At 49.7% G+C, this 16,066-nt stretch overlaps 1 protein-coding gene across 4 annotated transcripts in view; it reads right to left on the bottom strand.

Moving 5' to 3' along the window:
* PLEKHB1 (pleckstrin homology domain containing B1) overlaps window positions 1-2,793 on the bottom strand; it is a 40,986-nt gene extending 38,193 nt beyond the window's left edge. For 2 of the 4 annotated variants that reach the window (XM_053385390.1, XM_053385386.1), the window contains exons 1-2: window positions 2,656-2,793; window positions 390-470 (exon numbers count right to left, since the gene is read on the bottom strand). In XM_053385390.1, coding sequence (XP_053241365.1) covers window positions 390-426 — 37 coding nt within the window. In that variant the 5' untranslated portion in view covers window positions 427-470; window positions 2,656-2,793. Of the gene's footprint in view, window positions 1-389; window positions 471-829; window positions 1,029-2,289; window positions 2,619-2,655 lie in introns of those variants that run through there. The other 2 variants (XM_053385387.1, XM_053385388.1) reach the window with 2 other exon arrangements.
* Window positions 2,794-16,066: the final 13,273 nt, after the last annotated feature.

A 16,066-nucleotide genomic window follows, 5' to 3' on the forward strand; every position in this document is an offset into this window, starting at 1 on the left:
TACGAAAAGAGCCTTTCTGGATCAAACCGTGCCTGGTTCACCTCCCCATTTTCGACAGTAGTTAGCCAGATGTGTCTGGGAAGCAAAGACAGCTTTGTCCATCTCTAGCTGGTTTTTTACAAAGAGTGTGGCCCCCAACAAGAGCAAACATCCAATCTTTTGCAAGCTTACCTGGGAGTAAGCCCTTGCTCCCAAGCAGACACAAATGGGCTGTGTACTGTTACAGGGCTGGGGGTCTGAACAGTGCAAGGAACCCCAAGACATAAACTGGTCTCTCAAGCACCCCATCATGAACCCAGCAAAGGCACCAATCCCAGAAGCTTCCCCGCCTCTCTTCGGAAGAAGAAAGGGCCTCTTATATAGCCGTAAATTCCCAGGCTAAGACTTACTCTGCCTCCAGAGCCAACCGCATTTCAACAGGGCCATTTCTGCAGTGATCTCCAGGCTGATCTATCCCGGGAGGAGAAGAACTTAAGAAAAAGAGGAAAGGCAGGAGTTAGGAATGCAGAACTATCAGGATGTAACATCAGATCACCTTTGCTGCTCTCTCTCCTGTCCGAGAAAACAACTTGTTTTTTTCTGCTAGTGGGAATTTTCCAACCGTGGGGCGGAGAGGAGGGAGGAGAGCGGCAATTGGGGTCACTGGACTTCTAAATAAAGGCACAGAGTGTGCGGCTAACCAGATCTTTTTTTAATGCTCCTCTCGAATTATCTCTGTTATGTAAATTACAAAAAGGTGGGGAGGGGAGGCTGCGGCGCCTTTTCCCTCTGCGGGATTTAGAGATTAGCATTTTGCTTCTATCTTTAACTGAAGCTCTCTAGAACATACCTGGAGCCCAGGGCATCGCTTCCAAGCAGCAGCCCCCAACCTGGGGCCCTCCAGCTGTTCTGGACTACAATTCCCATCATTCCACCCCCTAGTGGAGCTGGTGGGAGTTGTAGTCCAATACACCTGGGTTGGAGAAGGCTGCTTTAAACTGCTTTCTAAACGTCCCGGCTCCTTTCTGCTGCTGAGCTGTTGCAAAACACCCCTTCGCTGTGCAGTCAGGCTCACAATGAAAACCAAGTTGGGGGGAGACAGAGAGTATAAACACCCACCCATTGCGGGCTCTGCCACGTAAACAAACCCACACCACTTGAAAGCATATGATTTTGCTAATTTGCGCAGACACACAGAGCACAGAACTTGGCAGGAGTACAGAAATGGGATCAAGACGGTGGGGAATATAAGCATGGCCAGGCAAGGGGGTTGGGGGAAATGTGGTATAATGGTTAGTGCTGGTTTTGGACCTGGGAGAGATAAGGGTTCAAATCCTCCCACTCAGCCATGAACCTTTCGCTGGGTAAGCCTGGACCCAGCCACTGCCTTCTCACATCAACTCTCCTTCCCCTTTTCTCTCCCCCCTTATCGCCCCCCCTCAACCCCACATTGCTTACGACAAAAAAAAAAAAAGCCTCATATTGACTGTAATTGACCTTTATGAAAGACTCTACAATTTGAAAACAGAGACGCTGAATGTACTCTTGTTCCTTATGGGAAATCTTTCAAAAAAAAATATTTAAAACAATAATAATAAGGAGAAGAACCATGTAGGCCACCTGGAGTTCCTTGTAGCCAATCAGAGGGGATATAAATGCAATCAATCAATCAATCAATGAACGGGGTGGGTGGCCAGGAACCCAGAACAGAAAGGGGAAGGAAGATTCGGGTCTGCAGAATCATAGGAGCACATGGAAGCACATGGAACCCTAAATTAAACATTTTTTAAAAATAAAAAAAATCTGTTTTTAGTCTGTGAAATAATGAAGACGAAAACGAGTGGTGAAAAGTCCAGGAGTTTCGTTCAAACAGGGCAACAAAAATACTACAGAAAAGTACCATTGAGGCTGTCGACCAATATACGCTTATAGGGGAGCAAGCCTCATCTAACTCTTCCTGGCGCTTCCCCCCAGGTAAACGTGTCTCGGATCTACCTGGCTGGCTGAAGCCTGCAAGGCGAGGGATAAATGGGGAGAAGAGAGGAGAGATATATATATATTTTCGGTGGCGGCAGGAGAAACCCAAAGCCTGATGGAAAAGGATCCCCAAAGTTTACCTCTGCGTTCCCGTCTCTGCCCGCACAAATCTGTCCCGCCAATCTGGAGCTTGAAACTGGACCCAAACTCTCTTTGCGATTCCACCTCCGGCAGAGGAGAGAGAACTCAAAACGAACCCGGGTCGCCGCGCTCTGACGTTGTCCGGACCAGGGTTCGGTTACACCTGCTTGCTGGACCGCCCAGATCACTCACATTTCTCCTGAACGAAGGGGCTGGGTGCGCCTTGGGGCTGGGTAAGGTGGATCAGCTCCGCTCCCTCCTTCCCACGCCAAGGCTGGGATCGGGGCGGGTGGCTTCAGGGCTGCCTTGTTGCCTCTCTCTCTCTCTCTCTCTCTCTCCTCCCTTCCCACCTTGTGGATCCGTTGCAAATAAGAAGCTGCGCCGCCTCTCCCGGGGTTGCAAAGCTGCGCCCGCGATGCCCAGGTGCGCCCGCGCCTGCCTGCCTTCTTGCGCGCAAAGAAACTCCGCCACGCGCCACCCCGTTGCACCATCCCTCGCCCAGCCCATCAGGTCCAAGTCCCCTCTTCCCCACCCACCCACCTCTCCCTGTTTTTTTACCTAGAGAGCCCCCGCCGCGCGCTGCCCCCTTTCCCGGGACTCGCCGGGCAGCCACATCAAACCTCTGGCAGATGGGAACACAACACCCTCCCTTCAAACGCCAGCTCTCTTTCTCCCTCTCTCTCTTTGCACAGAATTCTGGGAGTCGTAGTTTGCACTGGGCAGCGCAGCCCGGGATGGACTTCAGCTCCCAGGATGCAAGACGAGGAGGAGGAGGAGGAGGAGATGCTCGCCTTCATTCCCCCAAAAGCCCCCCTCACCTGACTCCCCCTGTTTCGTTGTGCATCCTTTGCAAAGGGGAGGAAGGTCCTTAATGCTCTCTGGTGCCTGCTCAAAAATCAGCCCCATTGCTTTCTCCTGGGGCAGACCCCCAGGTATACGGGCATCTATGATCTGCAGCCTTGGAGAAAACAGAAAACTGGGGAGCTAGATCTCCCTCCGTCATCATCTTGACCCAAGAAAATCACAGTTTTATAGTTCAAATCGGGGGAAATAAATACAGTAAATGGACAAAAGTACAAAGATTCACAAAATGTTTAGGGGTATGCTGCTGGAGGAGACTCTTGAGAGTCCCATGGACTGCAAGAAGATCAAACCTATCCGAGGAAATCAGCCCTGAGTGCTCACTGGAAGGACAGATCCTGAAGCTGAGGCTCCAATACAGTGGACGCTCTGGTTGCAAACGTGATCCATGCGAGATACATATTCACAACCCGCAGGGGCACATCTGCGGACGCACAGGTTGCGATTCGGCGCTTCTGTGCATGCACAAAGAGCAATTTAGCACTTCTGTGCATGTGTGACCTCTGAAACCCAGAAGTAACCTTTTCTGGTACTTCCGGGTTTCGGAGCGTCTGTAACCTGAAAAAATGCAACCTGAAGCGTCTGTAACCTGAGGTTTGACTGTACTTTGGCCATCTCATGAGAAGAGAAGACTCCCTGGAAAAGACTCTGATATTGGGAAAGATGGAGGGCGCAAGGAGAAGGGGACGACAGAGGATGAGATGGTTGGACAGTGTTCTCAAAGCTACCAGCATGAGTCTGACCAAACTGCGGGAGGCAGTGGAAGACAGGAGTGCCTGGCGTGCTCTGGTCCAGGGGGTCACGAAGAGGCGGACATGACTAAACAACAACAACAAATGCATTCCCCTGCATTGTTCCCCCTCCCCAGAAAAAAGCACTGGGCATTCCAATCTTCCATTCCGAGTGGGGCTTTGTTCTGCTGGCTGAGTAGCAGGTTTTAGACAGGAAAGAGCCACAAGCTGTGTCCACGCCATACATTTAAAGGACACCCCGCACACCCCACATCCATAGAGAATCCTGGAAACTATAGATTTTTTTAAGATGCTGGGAATTGTAGTTGTCCGAGGGGGTGAACTACGGTTCCCGGGGTTCTTGATGGAGAGGAGATGCACTTTAAATGCACAATGCATACACAGCCTGGCCAGGTGCAGTTGAAGCAGCTGGAAGTGTGTGCAGCAGCGATGCTCCCATCTGTTCCCCGCAGCGTGTTTCTCATCATGCTCTATTTTTAGTGGCACTTCAGCACATCGGCTGCTCAAATGATGCTCCGGTGACTTCCGCCCCCCCCCACGCCGCCCTCTGGCTTAGAGAAAGGACAAGAGGCACTGACCGTGCCAAAAGAGAAACCCACCGAGGCCCACACTCTTGTGTCCCTCCTTACGTAAGGCTTTGGCAAAACAGAGGAAAACGATGGCCAGATGAAGCAGACAATGGCATCCTTCCTCTGCTTCTGGGGCCACGACAACCAGGCATGTGCAAGGCACGCATCTCCTCAGGAGGAGGTGCCCCAAGTTGTTTTCACCGCTCCTCACCCCGGCTCGCTAAAAACAATCGTTTAAAAGTAATTGAACGCTAAAGGACTTAAAATAATATAAAAATAATATTTAATAATATTTTTTAAAAAACCCAGCCTATTGAAATATAGGTGATGAAAACAGCACCGTACTATTAAAAGCCCTTATAAAAAGAGGGGGGGAGCCAGTTCCCAAAGGCCTCTCGGGATAAGAGAGTCTCCACCTGCTGGTGGAAGGACAAAAAGGAGGGAGCAAGTCTGGCTTCTCTAGGGAGGGAGTTCCAAAGTTGTATGGGAGCAGCCACCACCGAGAAGGCCCTGTCCTGAGGGTGGTAGGGCTGAAAGAAGGGCCTTCCCTGAAAACCTCAGAGCCTGGGCAAATTCCTGAGAGAAACTATGGTCTTTTGGATGGTCTGGACCTAACTAGCACTTTGAATTGTGCCCAGAAACTGATTGATAACCTGTGGTTACCTGGCCTGTTCCTTACCCAGCCAAGAGATTGACCTGTTTCTCCCTCTGGGATGTGGGAAGAAAACAGATCCCCCTTCGTTCAAGAGCAAAGATTGAGCAGGCAGAATTTACTACAGTGTTGCTCGTGGCTTCCCACGGACAGACACTGACGCCATCTGCTTATTTACCATGCGCATGAATGAGACTCTGGGGAATCTGCGCTCCCCCCCCCCCCCCCGGAGCTGCAATCTGCATCCAAACGGTTCTGACGTCTTGAAGAAAACAAGTTTGTTGATATCAAGGCTCGTTTTACAAGGAGGGAGAGCACAGGGGCAGGTGGGAAGAGGAATCTTCAAGAGCGCCATTGCACCAAGCTGTGTAAGAAACCGGGTGTGCAATTGTTTCCTTTGGAGTTGTGATGGCCCGGGACTTGGGCTCGGACTCTGAACCAGAGGAGTCTCAGTCTGCACTGGATCCTTTGCCTCAGGGATCATCTGAACCAAGTCTGGGGCCTGATTCTGAAGAGTCCCAGTCTGCAGAGGTTCCCCTGCAACAAACACCAGCTGGGCCGAGTCAGGGGCCTGAGCCTGCTCTGGCTCCAGATGCGGGGATGACCTTGTTGCCTTCAGCTGGGCCATCACTTACAGCTGCTCCAGCTGGCTCAGGGGAGGCTGAGGCGGCCCCTGGGCCTAGTAACCCACCGACGTCTCCTGAGCTGTAGAGACTAAGGTCTGAGAGAAGGAGAGACCTGAGTACTCGCAGGAGGAGTGCTTGCCTTCGGGCGAAACAGGGAGGTGAGTCGCCGGGGGATCAGGACCAGCCGCTACCCCGACAGAGATAAAAGGCTGTCGGACCCTGCCCCAGGTTGCGGGAGCAACATTGCTGTATGCTAGATCCTGCCTGTGATCCTGTACCTGTTCTTGCCTGGTATCCTGCCTTGACCCTGTCAGACTGACTCCTAGCAGAACCTTTGGATTCTGGTCCGGTCCTGGACCGTGTTTCATAGGTTACCCCCGGGGCCAGCACAGGAGTTTTGCTGCTGAAAACAACTGTGGAGAATTACCTCTGAGCACGGATGGTGTTTGTTCACTGTCCTACCAATTAACGACAGGCATTGCGGACATATTAGGAATTTGGAAGAAAGTCCACGATGACCAGCTGTCGGGGTGTGTTTCTGTGTCCTTCCTGCCCTGTCTCATGGCTGCTACACCGCTTGATCAGCAGAAATCAGCAGGCAACATTTTGCATGACTGTTTTATACTTTATGATAATTTAGAATTTAAATGTATTTTCATGTAATGTTTGATACTTCCAGCTGATGAAGGTGAATGCATCGAAAGAGGGCCCTGTCCTGGTTTCTGATCCATAATTGACTTCTGCTCAATGATTGAAATTAAGATCTTTACGTCAAAACTGACCATGGACTAACATGAAATTAGGTCTACTCATAAACTCTTATCTTTAATACTGTAACGAATTATTGTGTTATACGTATCCTTATGAGTTTGGGTTTGTAATCTCTATTTGAGATTGTAATCCTTGTCAGAATACATACTTTTGAATGGATTAGTTTTTGTTACAATTGACTATTGATTTGCGAGTATTGACTATTGATTTGGAGTAGGGACCACTATTGAAACTTATATTGGCCAGAGTTCTTGGTGTGCTTTTGTCTTGGTTTATTTAATAACAAGAACTCCAACTTATTTAACGGGATCAGCTGCTGATGCCTGAAGTTCAAGCCGTGGTTGATTGTATTTTTTACATTGATACATCACCATTCCCTTCCAAGGTGTTGCACGTGCTTCTCCCCTTCCACATTTTACCTTCACAACAACCTGGTGAGGTAGTTTGGGCCAAGAGACAGGGACTTGCCCAAGGCCACCCAACGAGCTTCATGCCTGGTCTCCGGTGGTCGAACTCTGGTCTCCCAGGTCGCAGTCCAGCACTCGAGTCGTTATGCCACACTGGCTGTCTGGTAAAGACACAGCAGCAGACAAGAGTCAGAAAGTTGGAAATAATCGGAAGAAGGCTTCCATGCAGGAAGGTGGAGGATCAAGACTCAATTCTGGTGACCCTCATCAAAAATTCACCAATAACTTCAGCTATTCCCTTACAAGGGATGCAGGTGGCACTGTGGTCTAAACCACTGCTTGCTGATCAGAAGGTCAGCGGTTCGAATCCTCATGACGGGGTGAGCTCCCGTTGTTCGGTCCCTGCTCCTGCCAACCTAGCAGTTTGAAAGCACACCAGTGCAAGTAGATAAATAGGTACCACTCCGGCGGGAAGGTAAATGGCATTTCCGTGCGCAGCTCTGGTTTGCCAGATGTCAGGGTCGTGGGTTTGATCCCCGTGTTGGGCAAAAGATTCCTGCATTGCAGGGGGCTGGATTTAGATGACCCTTGTGGTCCCTTCCAACTTTGATTCTATCTGCGATCACATTTTACAATGAGCTCGCGGTTTACTTTGGCTGCTTAGCCTCGATGCTAATGCCCATACTGCTCTCCGGTGGTTTCAAAGGCCTGTTTGTCTTGCTAGCGGAACAGCAGAAGAGGTTTCTCTCAGGGCTCAGTTAACAAACAGGCAGCCATTGTTGCTGCAGCTCAAATAGTAGAGCTCACTCCCAATTTCTGTGGCCCTTTCGCTCTAAAAATAAGGTTTAAATCAGGGGCAGGGGACTTCTGGCCCTCTGGAGGTTTAATGGACTCCAACTGCCATCAGCCCCAGCAAACAAGGCCCACAGTCAGGGATAGGTAAAGGTAAAGGGACCCCTGACCGTTAGGTCCAGTCGTGGCCGACTCTGTGGTTGCGGCGCTCATCTCCCTTTATTGGTCGAGGGAGCCAGCGTACAACTTCTGGGTCATGTGGCCAGCAGGACTAAGCCGCTTCGGGCGAACCAGAGCAGCGCACGGAAACGCCGTTTACCTTCCTGCTGGAGTGGTACCTATTTATCTACTTGCACTTTGACGTGCTTTCGAACTGCTAGGTTGGCAGGAGCAGGGACTGAGCAACGGGAGCTCACCCTGTCGTGGGGATTCAAACCGCTGACTTTCTGATCAGTCAGGGATAGGATTGCCATATTTAAAAAAGTCAAATACTTGACACCCACAAAGTTGTTGAGCTTACCAGTGCTTTTCCCATCACGTTGCCATGCAGCCGGGTTCCCCTTGACATTCTGCAGATTCGGCAAAATTCCCCCCAACACCTTTTTTACACCCGGAAATCAGGACATGTCTGATTTGGACAGGCATCCTGGAGTCTAGCAGGCTTTTTAAAAAATAATAATTAAAAAACAAAACAACTTTGAGTAAACATGCATAACACAACCTAGTTAGAGACACACATTATATAATGCCTTCTACAGGGTCAGATGAGCTTGCAGCAAATGATTAAATCAGGCATAGTCAAACTCCGGCCCTCCAGATGTTTTGAGACTAAAATTCCCATCATCCCTGATCGCTGGTCCTGTTAGCTAGGGATGATGGGGATTGTAGTTCCAAAACATCTGGAGGGCTGGAGTTTGCCTATGCCTGGATTAAATGATTTTAGAAGAATCGTTACCAGTTTTGTTTGATTTTTATGCAGCGGTGCAGCCCCTCCAAAGTGAGGCACAGGTGTCTGGAAGGCCTGATAATTTTTTAGTCCTTTTTAAAAAGGGAAATAATAATAACAAAACACTTCCTGGATCTTTCTTTGATTTCTTTGATTCACCTCTGACTAATCCTCTGCATTGTGAAAGATGTTCAGACAAGGTTATATCCCATCAGTGAAGAAACATTCCTCTTTAGGGAGCGTTGCACATGACTTCCATTGCTGAGCCGTCTGAGAATCCACCACCAGTAAAACAAGGCAGGTTCTTTATGTTTAACTGTTGGACTTCGACATCAACTTCGTTGGACTGGTCATGTTGTGCGGATGCCTGATGAGCGTCTTCCAAAGCAACTACTCTATTCCGAACTGAAAAATGGAAAGCATAATGCTGGTGGTCAAGAAAAGAGGTTTAAAGACTGTCTCAAGGCAAATTTTTAAAAATGTAGTATAAACACCAACAATTGGGAAACACTGGCCTGCGAGCGCTCCAGTTGGAGAACAGCCTTTACCAAAGGTGTCATGGGCTTTGAAGACACTCAAACTCAGGACAAAAGGGAGAAATGTGCTAAGAGGAAGGCACGCTTGGCAAACCCTCACTGTGATCAACTCCCACCCGGAAACCGATGTCCCCACTGTGGAAGGACGTGTGGATCCAGAATTGGCCTCCACAGTCACTTATGGAATCATTGTTAAAACTGTGTTTATGGAAGACAATCTTACTCGGATACGAGTGATTGCCAAGGAGGAGGAGGAAGAAGAAGAAGAAGAAGAAGAAGAAGAAGAAGAAGAAGAAGAAGGGGAAGGGGAAGGGGAAGGGGAAGGGGAAGGAGAAGGAGAAGGAGAAGGAGAAGGAGAAGGAGAAGGAGAAGAAGAGGAAGAATGTTTATGAGCATCTCTTGGGCAAATTGCCTGACAGATGCAATCTGTAACAAACTCCTTTGACCATTGGCCATGTTGGCTGGGACTGATTGCTATTTCAGACCAATAGCATCTGAAAAGCACCTTTTTGACCACCCCTAACACAAAGGCTCTAACACAAGCAGCAGTGTTTGCAATCTCTGGTCATGCACAACCAATGCTTTAGAGAGAACATGTTCAAGACAGTAGGGCAATACCTATGTTTATTAGATTTATATACTTCTCTTCCTCAAAAGATCTCAGGGCAGTTCACAAGATAAAAACACGAGATAAAAGCACAAATAAATAGTTAATTCAGAATCCTCCAAGATTCAGCTTCCTTGGGTGTCCAATGAAGGGAGATTTCAATATTCCCAGACCTTCTCTGATTGTAGAGGCCCTCGCTAGCATAGGGAGAAGAGTAAGAGTGGTAATGATTAAAGTTTAAGCTGGAAAGAAGGAGCTGCAGAGCAAAAGTTGATTTACAAAGCTGACACAATGACTTCAAGCCTAAATGAGGATTCTGGGTAGTTCTTTGAAGAAGAAGAAGAAGAAGAAGAAGAAGAAGAAGAAGAAGAAGAAGAAGAAGAAGGGTAATTATCTCACATTTGATGTTGCAATGAATGTTTAATATTCATGCATTGATGTTCTAGGACATTTTTAATTACATGTAAAAAGGGTCTAGGGCATGTTTGTTGGACTACAACTCCCATCATTCCTAGCCAACATGACCAGTGGTCAGGGATGATGGGAGTTGTAGTCCAACAACATCTAGGGACCCACAGGTTGAGAAAGGCTGGGTCTTAGTAGATCACATGTTTCACATGAGTCAACAGTGTGATACAGCAGGAGTTCTTTGTCCAGTTATGGGCACCATAATTTAAGAAGGATGTTGACAAGCAGGAACGTGTGCGGAGGAGGGCGACCAAGATGATCAAGGGTCTGGAAGCCAAGCCTGATGAGGAACGGTTGAAGGATCTGGGTATGTTTAGCTTGGGAAAGAAGAGGCTGAGAGGAGATATGATAGCCATCTTCCAGTATCTCCAGGGCTGTCACATGGGGGATGGAGCAAGCTTGTTTTCTCCTGCTCTGGAGGGCAGGACTCGAACCCATGGCTTCAAGTTACAAGAAAGGAGATTCCGACGAAACAACAGGAAGAACTTTCTGATGGTAAGAGCTATTTCCAGGGGAGCAAATTCCCACAAGAGGTGGTGGATTCTCCTTCCTTGAAGGTTTCTAAGATGAGATTGGATGGCCACCTGTCCTGAATGCTTTAGTTGAGATTCCTGCATTGCAGGGGGTTGGACTAGATGACCCTGGGGTCCCTTCCAGCTCAACAAATCTACACTACAATGACTCTATGTTCTTGACAATACTGTATGTCACTGCAGCTATTTTTAGTTCCCACCTTGTCAGCTCAGTTTATGCTCCGTCATACCTCACTGTCATGCTCAGGAGACAGCCTGAGAGTTATTCATCCTAATGCCTTAAGCATTAGAATTTCACGCCAGCAGTGAGATTTCTATACTTTTGGGTCCATCTTGCCCACCAGGACCGGACCAAAGATACCAGCCAGCTGCTCAGGCCAGCAAGAGATTGAGAAACAACAGCCAGAAGGTTTAAGTTTGAAGCTTATCCCAGGAACCTGGTGTCAGGGACGGAGTCACATTCCTCTTCAGGTGATGTATACCACACACAGAGAATAAGAACATTCTTCTTTGGCAATCACTCGTAGCCAAGTAAGATTGTCTTTCATGAATGAGATCTTAACAGTGAGTCCGTAAGTGACTGTGGAGGCCAATTCTGGATCCACACGTCCTTCCACAGTGGGTACATAGGTTTCCGGGCGGGAGTTGATCACGGTGTGGATTTGTCAAGTGTGCCTTCCTCTTAGCACGTTTCTCCCTTGCGTCCTGAGTTCGAGTGTCTTCAAAGCCCATGACACCTTTGGTAAAAGCTTTTCACCAACTGGAGCACTCACAGGCCAGTGTTTCCCAATTGTTGGTGTTTATGCTACATTTTTAAAGATTTGCCTACAGAGAGTCTTTGAACCTCTTTTGTTGACCAGCATTACGCTTCCCATTTTTAAGTTCGGAATAGAGTAGTTGCTTTGGAAGACGATCATCAGGCATCCTCACAACATGACCAGTCCAACGAAGTTGATGTCAAAGAATCATTGCTTCAACACTGGGGATCTTTGCTTCTTCCAGTACACTGGTATTAGTTCACCTGTCTTCCCAAGTGATGTGTCAAATTTTTGGAGACACAGTTGATGGAATCTTTCGAGGAGTTGGAGATGGCGTTTCTAAGTGGTCCATGTTTCACAAGCATACAGTAAACACCCACCCACACACCGGTGCTTATGACTTCAAGCCTTAAAAATGAATCCCCTGGTTGAATTATTTATAGTCAATCAAAGCCTGGCTTGATTAATAACCACTTGGCAACTCTTAAATACTTAAGCCCTCTATTCCAGGCAAGCAGTCTCGCTATCTAAAGCTTCCCCCACCCATTTTGTGCGCTGACGGGACTTGCCAAGTGAAATCATCAGAAGGAATTAGGTTAACCCTGCGACATAACCAGTTGATTACAAAGTGGGATGTGTGTGTTATCTTCTGCTAAGGGAGGGTGGGCAAGCCTCTAAACATGCCAGCCTTTTGCACGGCTTGGAATTAAGCGAAGTGCTGAGCTCCCTTCCCCACCCTTAAAGCGAATTTATAACAATAATTAAAGTCGCTCCCTTAGGCAAGGAGTGCGGAAGTTTTAGCAGGGGTTTTTTATCCGCTCCAGGCTATCTGCTATTAGCTCAAAACTCAGCAGGGATGTGGGCTCTGCGGTTGAGTCCAATTATTCTCAACCGTCCTTCCTCTGCCAGAGTTGCAGGTTTCGCTTAGGCGCCGCAATAAGTTGTTGCCTTAGCACAGGGGCCAACAAGCTTTACCGGCCATGGGCAGTGTCAGGGAACTGCCATCAGTTCAGATGCGAGAGGTGGAAGGGCAGTTGTGTTACAGGGAGCCTCTGAAGATCTTGGGAAGCTGTTCCTCTTCTGGCGAGGAGGAAAGCCCCACCTCCGGTGGGAAGGGGATGCAGGGACCAGGGGGTGCTAGGGAGAGCTTTAACACCGAGCCTGAGCAAACCGGAGAGGAGGGAAGTCCCCCTTTGCCAGCGCCCACTCTGCGCAGGAGGTTTGGGCACAGAGAGGGGAGGAGAAGGATGGGGGTCACACGACTGTTATGCTGGGGGAGGCACAAGGACCGGCCATGCCCAGATTCTGCTAGCGACTGAGCAGGCATGGACTTGCGACGCTCTGCACTGTAGTTTGTACAGTGGTACCTCAGGCTACATACGCTTCAGGTTACATATGCTTCAGGTTACATACGCTTCAGGTTACATATGCTTCAGGTTACATACGCTTCAGGTTACAGACTCCACTAACCCAGAAATAGTGCTTCAGGTTAAGAACTTTGCTTCAGGATGAGAACAGAAATTGTGCTCTGGCGGCGCAGTGGCAGCAGGAGGCCCCATTAGCTAAAGTGGTGCTTCAGGTTAAGAACAGTTTCAGGTTAAGTACGGACCTCCGGAACGAATTAAGTACTTAACCCGAGGTACTACTGTATTAATAATATAGCCTGGTTGGAGTCTCGCCTGTTTGCTCTTGAGCAACCACACCACCACCTGACAGGCAGGATCACTCCCACGGAGATTGTGGGCTGGACTGGCGCAGCACGATGCCGGAAATCGCTTCTGCACATGCCCAGACGCTGAAAATCATGCCTGCGCAGAAGCAATTTTCGGCATCTGAACATGCGCAGATGCGATTTCTGGTATCTGCGCGTGCGCAGACGCCATTTCCGGCACCACTATGCGAGTCCCCGTGCTGCGATGCGCTACTTTAGCACAGCGCATGGAGGACTTGCCGAGCGGGTGGCTTGGTTTGCAGGCGGCTCGTGGGCTGGTAAAACAGTCTTTGTGGGCCACATTTGGCCCATGGGCTGCATGTTGCTGACCCCTGCCTTCGCACAACTTAACCTTTCTCAGCCTGGTGCCCTCCAGATGTTCTGGATGCTAGTTTCCAGGGCCTGATGGGAGTTGTAGTCCAAGATACTTGCATTTCAGGGAGTTGGACTCACGATGCTGGAGAGAGAGAGGGAAGGGGTTAGACGCTGCCCCCTCCAAGTCTCCCTTGCCCCTTCTCCCTCCTTCCTGCTCTTGCCCACCCAGAGCTGCTCCTGGAGTTCTGCCCCTATTGCCATCCCAAAGACCCCATTCACCTGAGCTGCATGAGGGCCTCTAGCGTCAAGGCCAGGGTCAGGGGATGTTCCTGCCTTTGGCTCAGGCACCCAGGATGTCCTGGAAGAGAGCAGAGGGGGAGACATCAGCTCCTTCCGGGGGTCAGCCGGAGGATGGCTCCGACCCCAAAGGCCAGGCTTGGCTTTCTACGGGATCGGTGTGGCGTTTGTATGGAGCCCCCGGTCGTCTCACAGACTACTGACCCGTCCTCCACTAATCCGCTGCCACCAACCAGTTCCTCCCCGGTAAATCACTTAGTCTCAGTCGGGTTCTCAAGTTAACAAAGAAGAGTCTAGTTTATTTCAGACACAAACAAACTTTAACTGCATTCCAAACGTTGTTACTCTTTACCTTCTTAGTCTTATTTTATCCTGTCTCTATCTCTTCTACTAGGGACGCGGGTGGCGCTGTGGGTAAAAGCCTCAGCGCCTAGGGCTTGCCGATCGAAAGGTCAGCGGTTCGAATCCCCGCGGCGGGGTGCGCTCCCGTTGTTCGGTCCCAGCGCCTGCCAACCTAGCAGTTCGAAAGCACCTCCGGGTGCAAGTAGATAAATAGGGACCGCTTACTAGCGGGAAGGTAAACGGCGTTCCGTGTGCTGCGCTGGCTCGACAGATGCAGCTTGTCACGCTGGCCACGTGACCCGGAAGTGTCTCCGGACAGCGCTGGCCCCCGGCCTCTTGAGTGAGATGGGCGCACAACCCTAGAGTCTGTCAAGACTGGCCCGTACGGGCAGGGGTACCTTTACCTTTTACCTTTATCTCTTCTACCTCCCCTCACACAAGGACCCATTGCACTAACTGTCTCTCTATTTCCAACTGCCTGCCAACTGCCTTTCCGACTGCCTCTCCCAACCAAGAAGGTAAAGGTAAAGGGACCCCTGACCATTAGGTCCAGTCGTGAACGACTCTGGGGTTGCGGCGCTCATCTTGCTTTACTGGCCGAGGGAGCTGGCGTACAGCTTCAGGGTCATGTGGCCAGCAGGACTAAGCCACTTCTGGCGAACCAGAGCAGCGCACGGAAACACCGTTTACCTTCCCGCCAGAGCGGTACCTATTTATCTACTTGCACTTTGAGGTGCTTTCGAACTGGTTGGCAGGAGCTGGGACCGAGCAACAGGAGCTCACCCCGTCGTGGGGATTTGAACCGCCGACCTTCTGATCGGCAAGGTTCTGTGGCTTAACCCACAGTGCCACCCACGTCCCATTTCCCCAACTAAACAACCCACTAAAACCAACCAACTAACCACCAACAACTAACTGAAACCTTGGCTAAGCCCTTTTATATACAGGTAGGCTTCGCCTCTGGCTTTCCTATTGGTCTATATTTTTAACCCTTTCTCTTCCCCCTGTTCAAACATTTTTCAAACAAACGGGCAAACGCCACAATCGGCAACCCCATGCCCTAAGCTGGCAGGGTCCTCCTCTCCGGCAAGCCCTTCTCCAAAGCCCCTCACCTCGCCATGGGGGTCCCTCACACCACTGGTCACTCACCAGAACGGCCTCCTCTGCTGTCCAGTGCTTGGACACCTGAAGGGCGTGGAGGCCTCTCAGGGCAGCTTCCTGGCAGCTCTGCATCACCTGGAGCAAGAGATCTTGCTCTGGCTCCAGCAAAAGTCAGGCTGTCTCGCAACTGAGAGTCCTGGCAGCAGGGAGCAGGCCTGAGGGATCCTCTCCCTGCTCTTGTTTTCTTCAATACTCACCATTGCTGGATGGAAGAAAACCCATGGCACACCTGCAAGAAGAGGAAATAATAATAATAATAATAATAATAATAATAATAATAATAATAATACATTTATTATTTATACCCCGCCCATCTGGCTGGGTTTCCCCAGCCACTCTGGGCGGCTTCCAACAAAACACTAAAATACAATGACCTATTAAACATTAAAAGCTTCCCTGAACAGGGCTGCCTTCAGATGTCTTCTAAAAGTCTGGTAGTTGTTTTTCTCTTGGACATCTGGTGGGAGGGCGTTCCACAGGGTGGGTGCCACTACCAAGAAGGCCCTCTGCCTGGTTCCATGTAACTTGGCTTCTCCCAGTGAGGGAACTGCCAGAAGGCCCTCAGCGCTGGACCTCAGTGTCTAGGCTGAACGATGGAGGTGGAGACGCTCCTTCAGGTATACTGGACCGAGGCCGTTTAGGGTTTCAAGGTCAGCACCAACACTTTGAATTGTGCTCGGAAATGTACTGGGAGCCAATTTAGGTCTTTAAAGACAGGTGTTATATGGTCTCGGTGGCCGCTCCCAATCACCAGTCTAGCTGCCGCATTCTGGATTAGTTGTAGTTTCCAGTGGTAGCCCCACGTAGAGCGCATTGCAGTAGTCCAAGCGGGAGATAGCCAGAGCATGCACCACTCTGGCGAGAC

Source organism: Podarcis raffonei, chromosome 4 (assembly GCF_027172205.1).
Source record: "Podarcis raffonei isolate rPodRaf1 chromosome 4, rPodRaf1.pri, whole genome shotgun sequence".
NCBI lineage: Eukaryota > Metazoa > Chordata > Lepidosauria > Squamata > Lacertidae > Podarcis > Podarcis raffonei.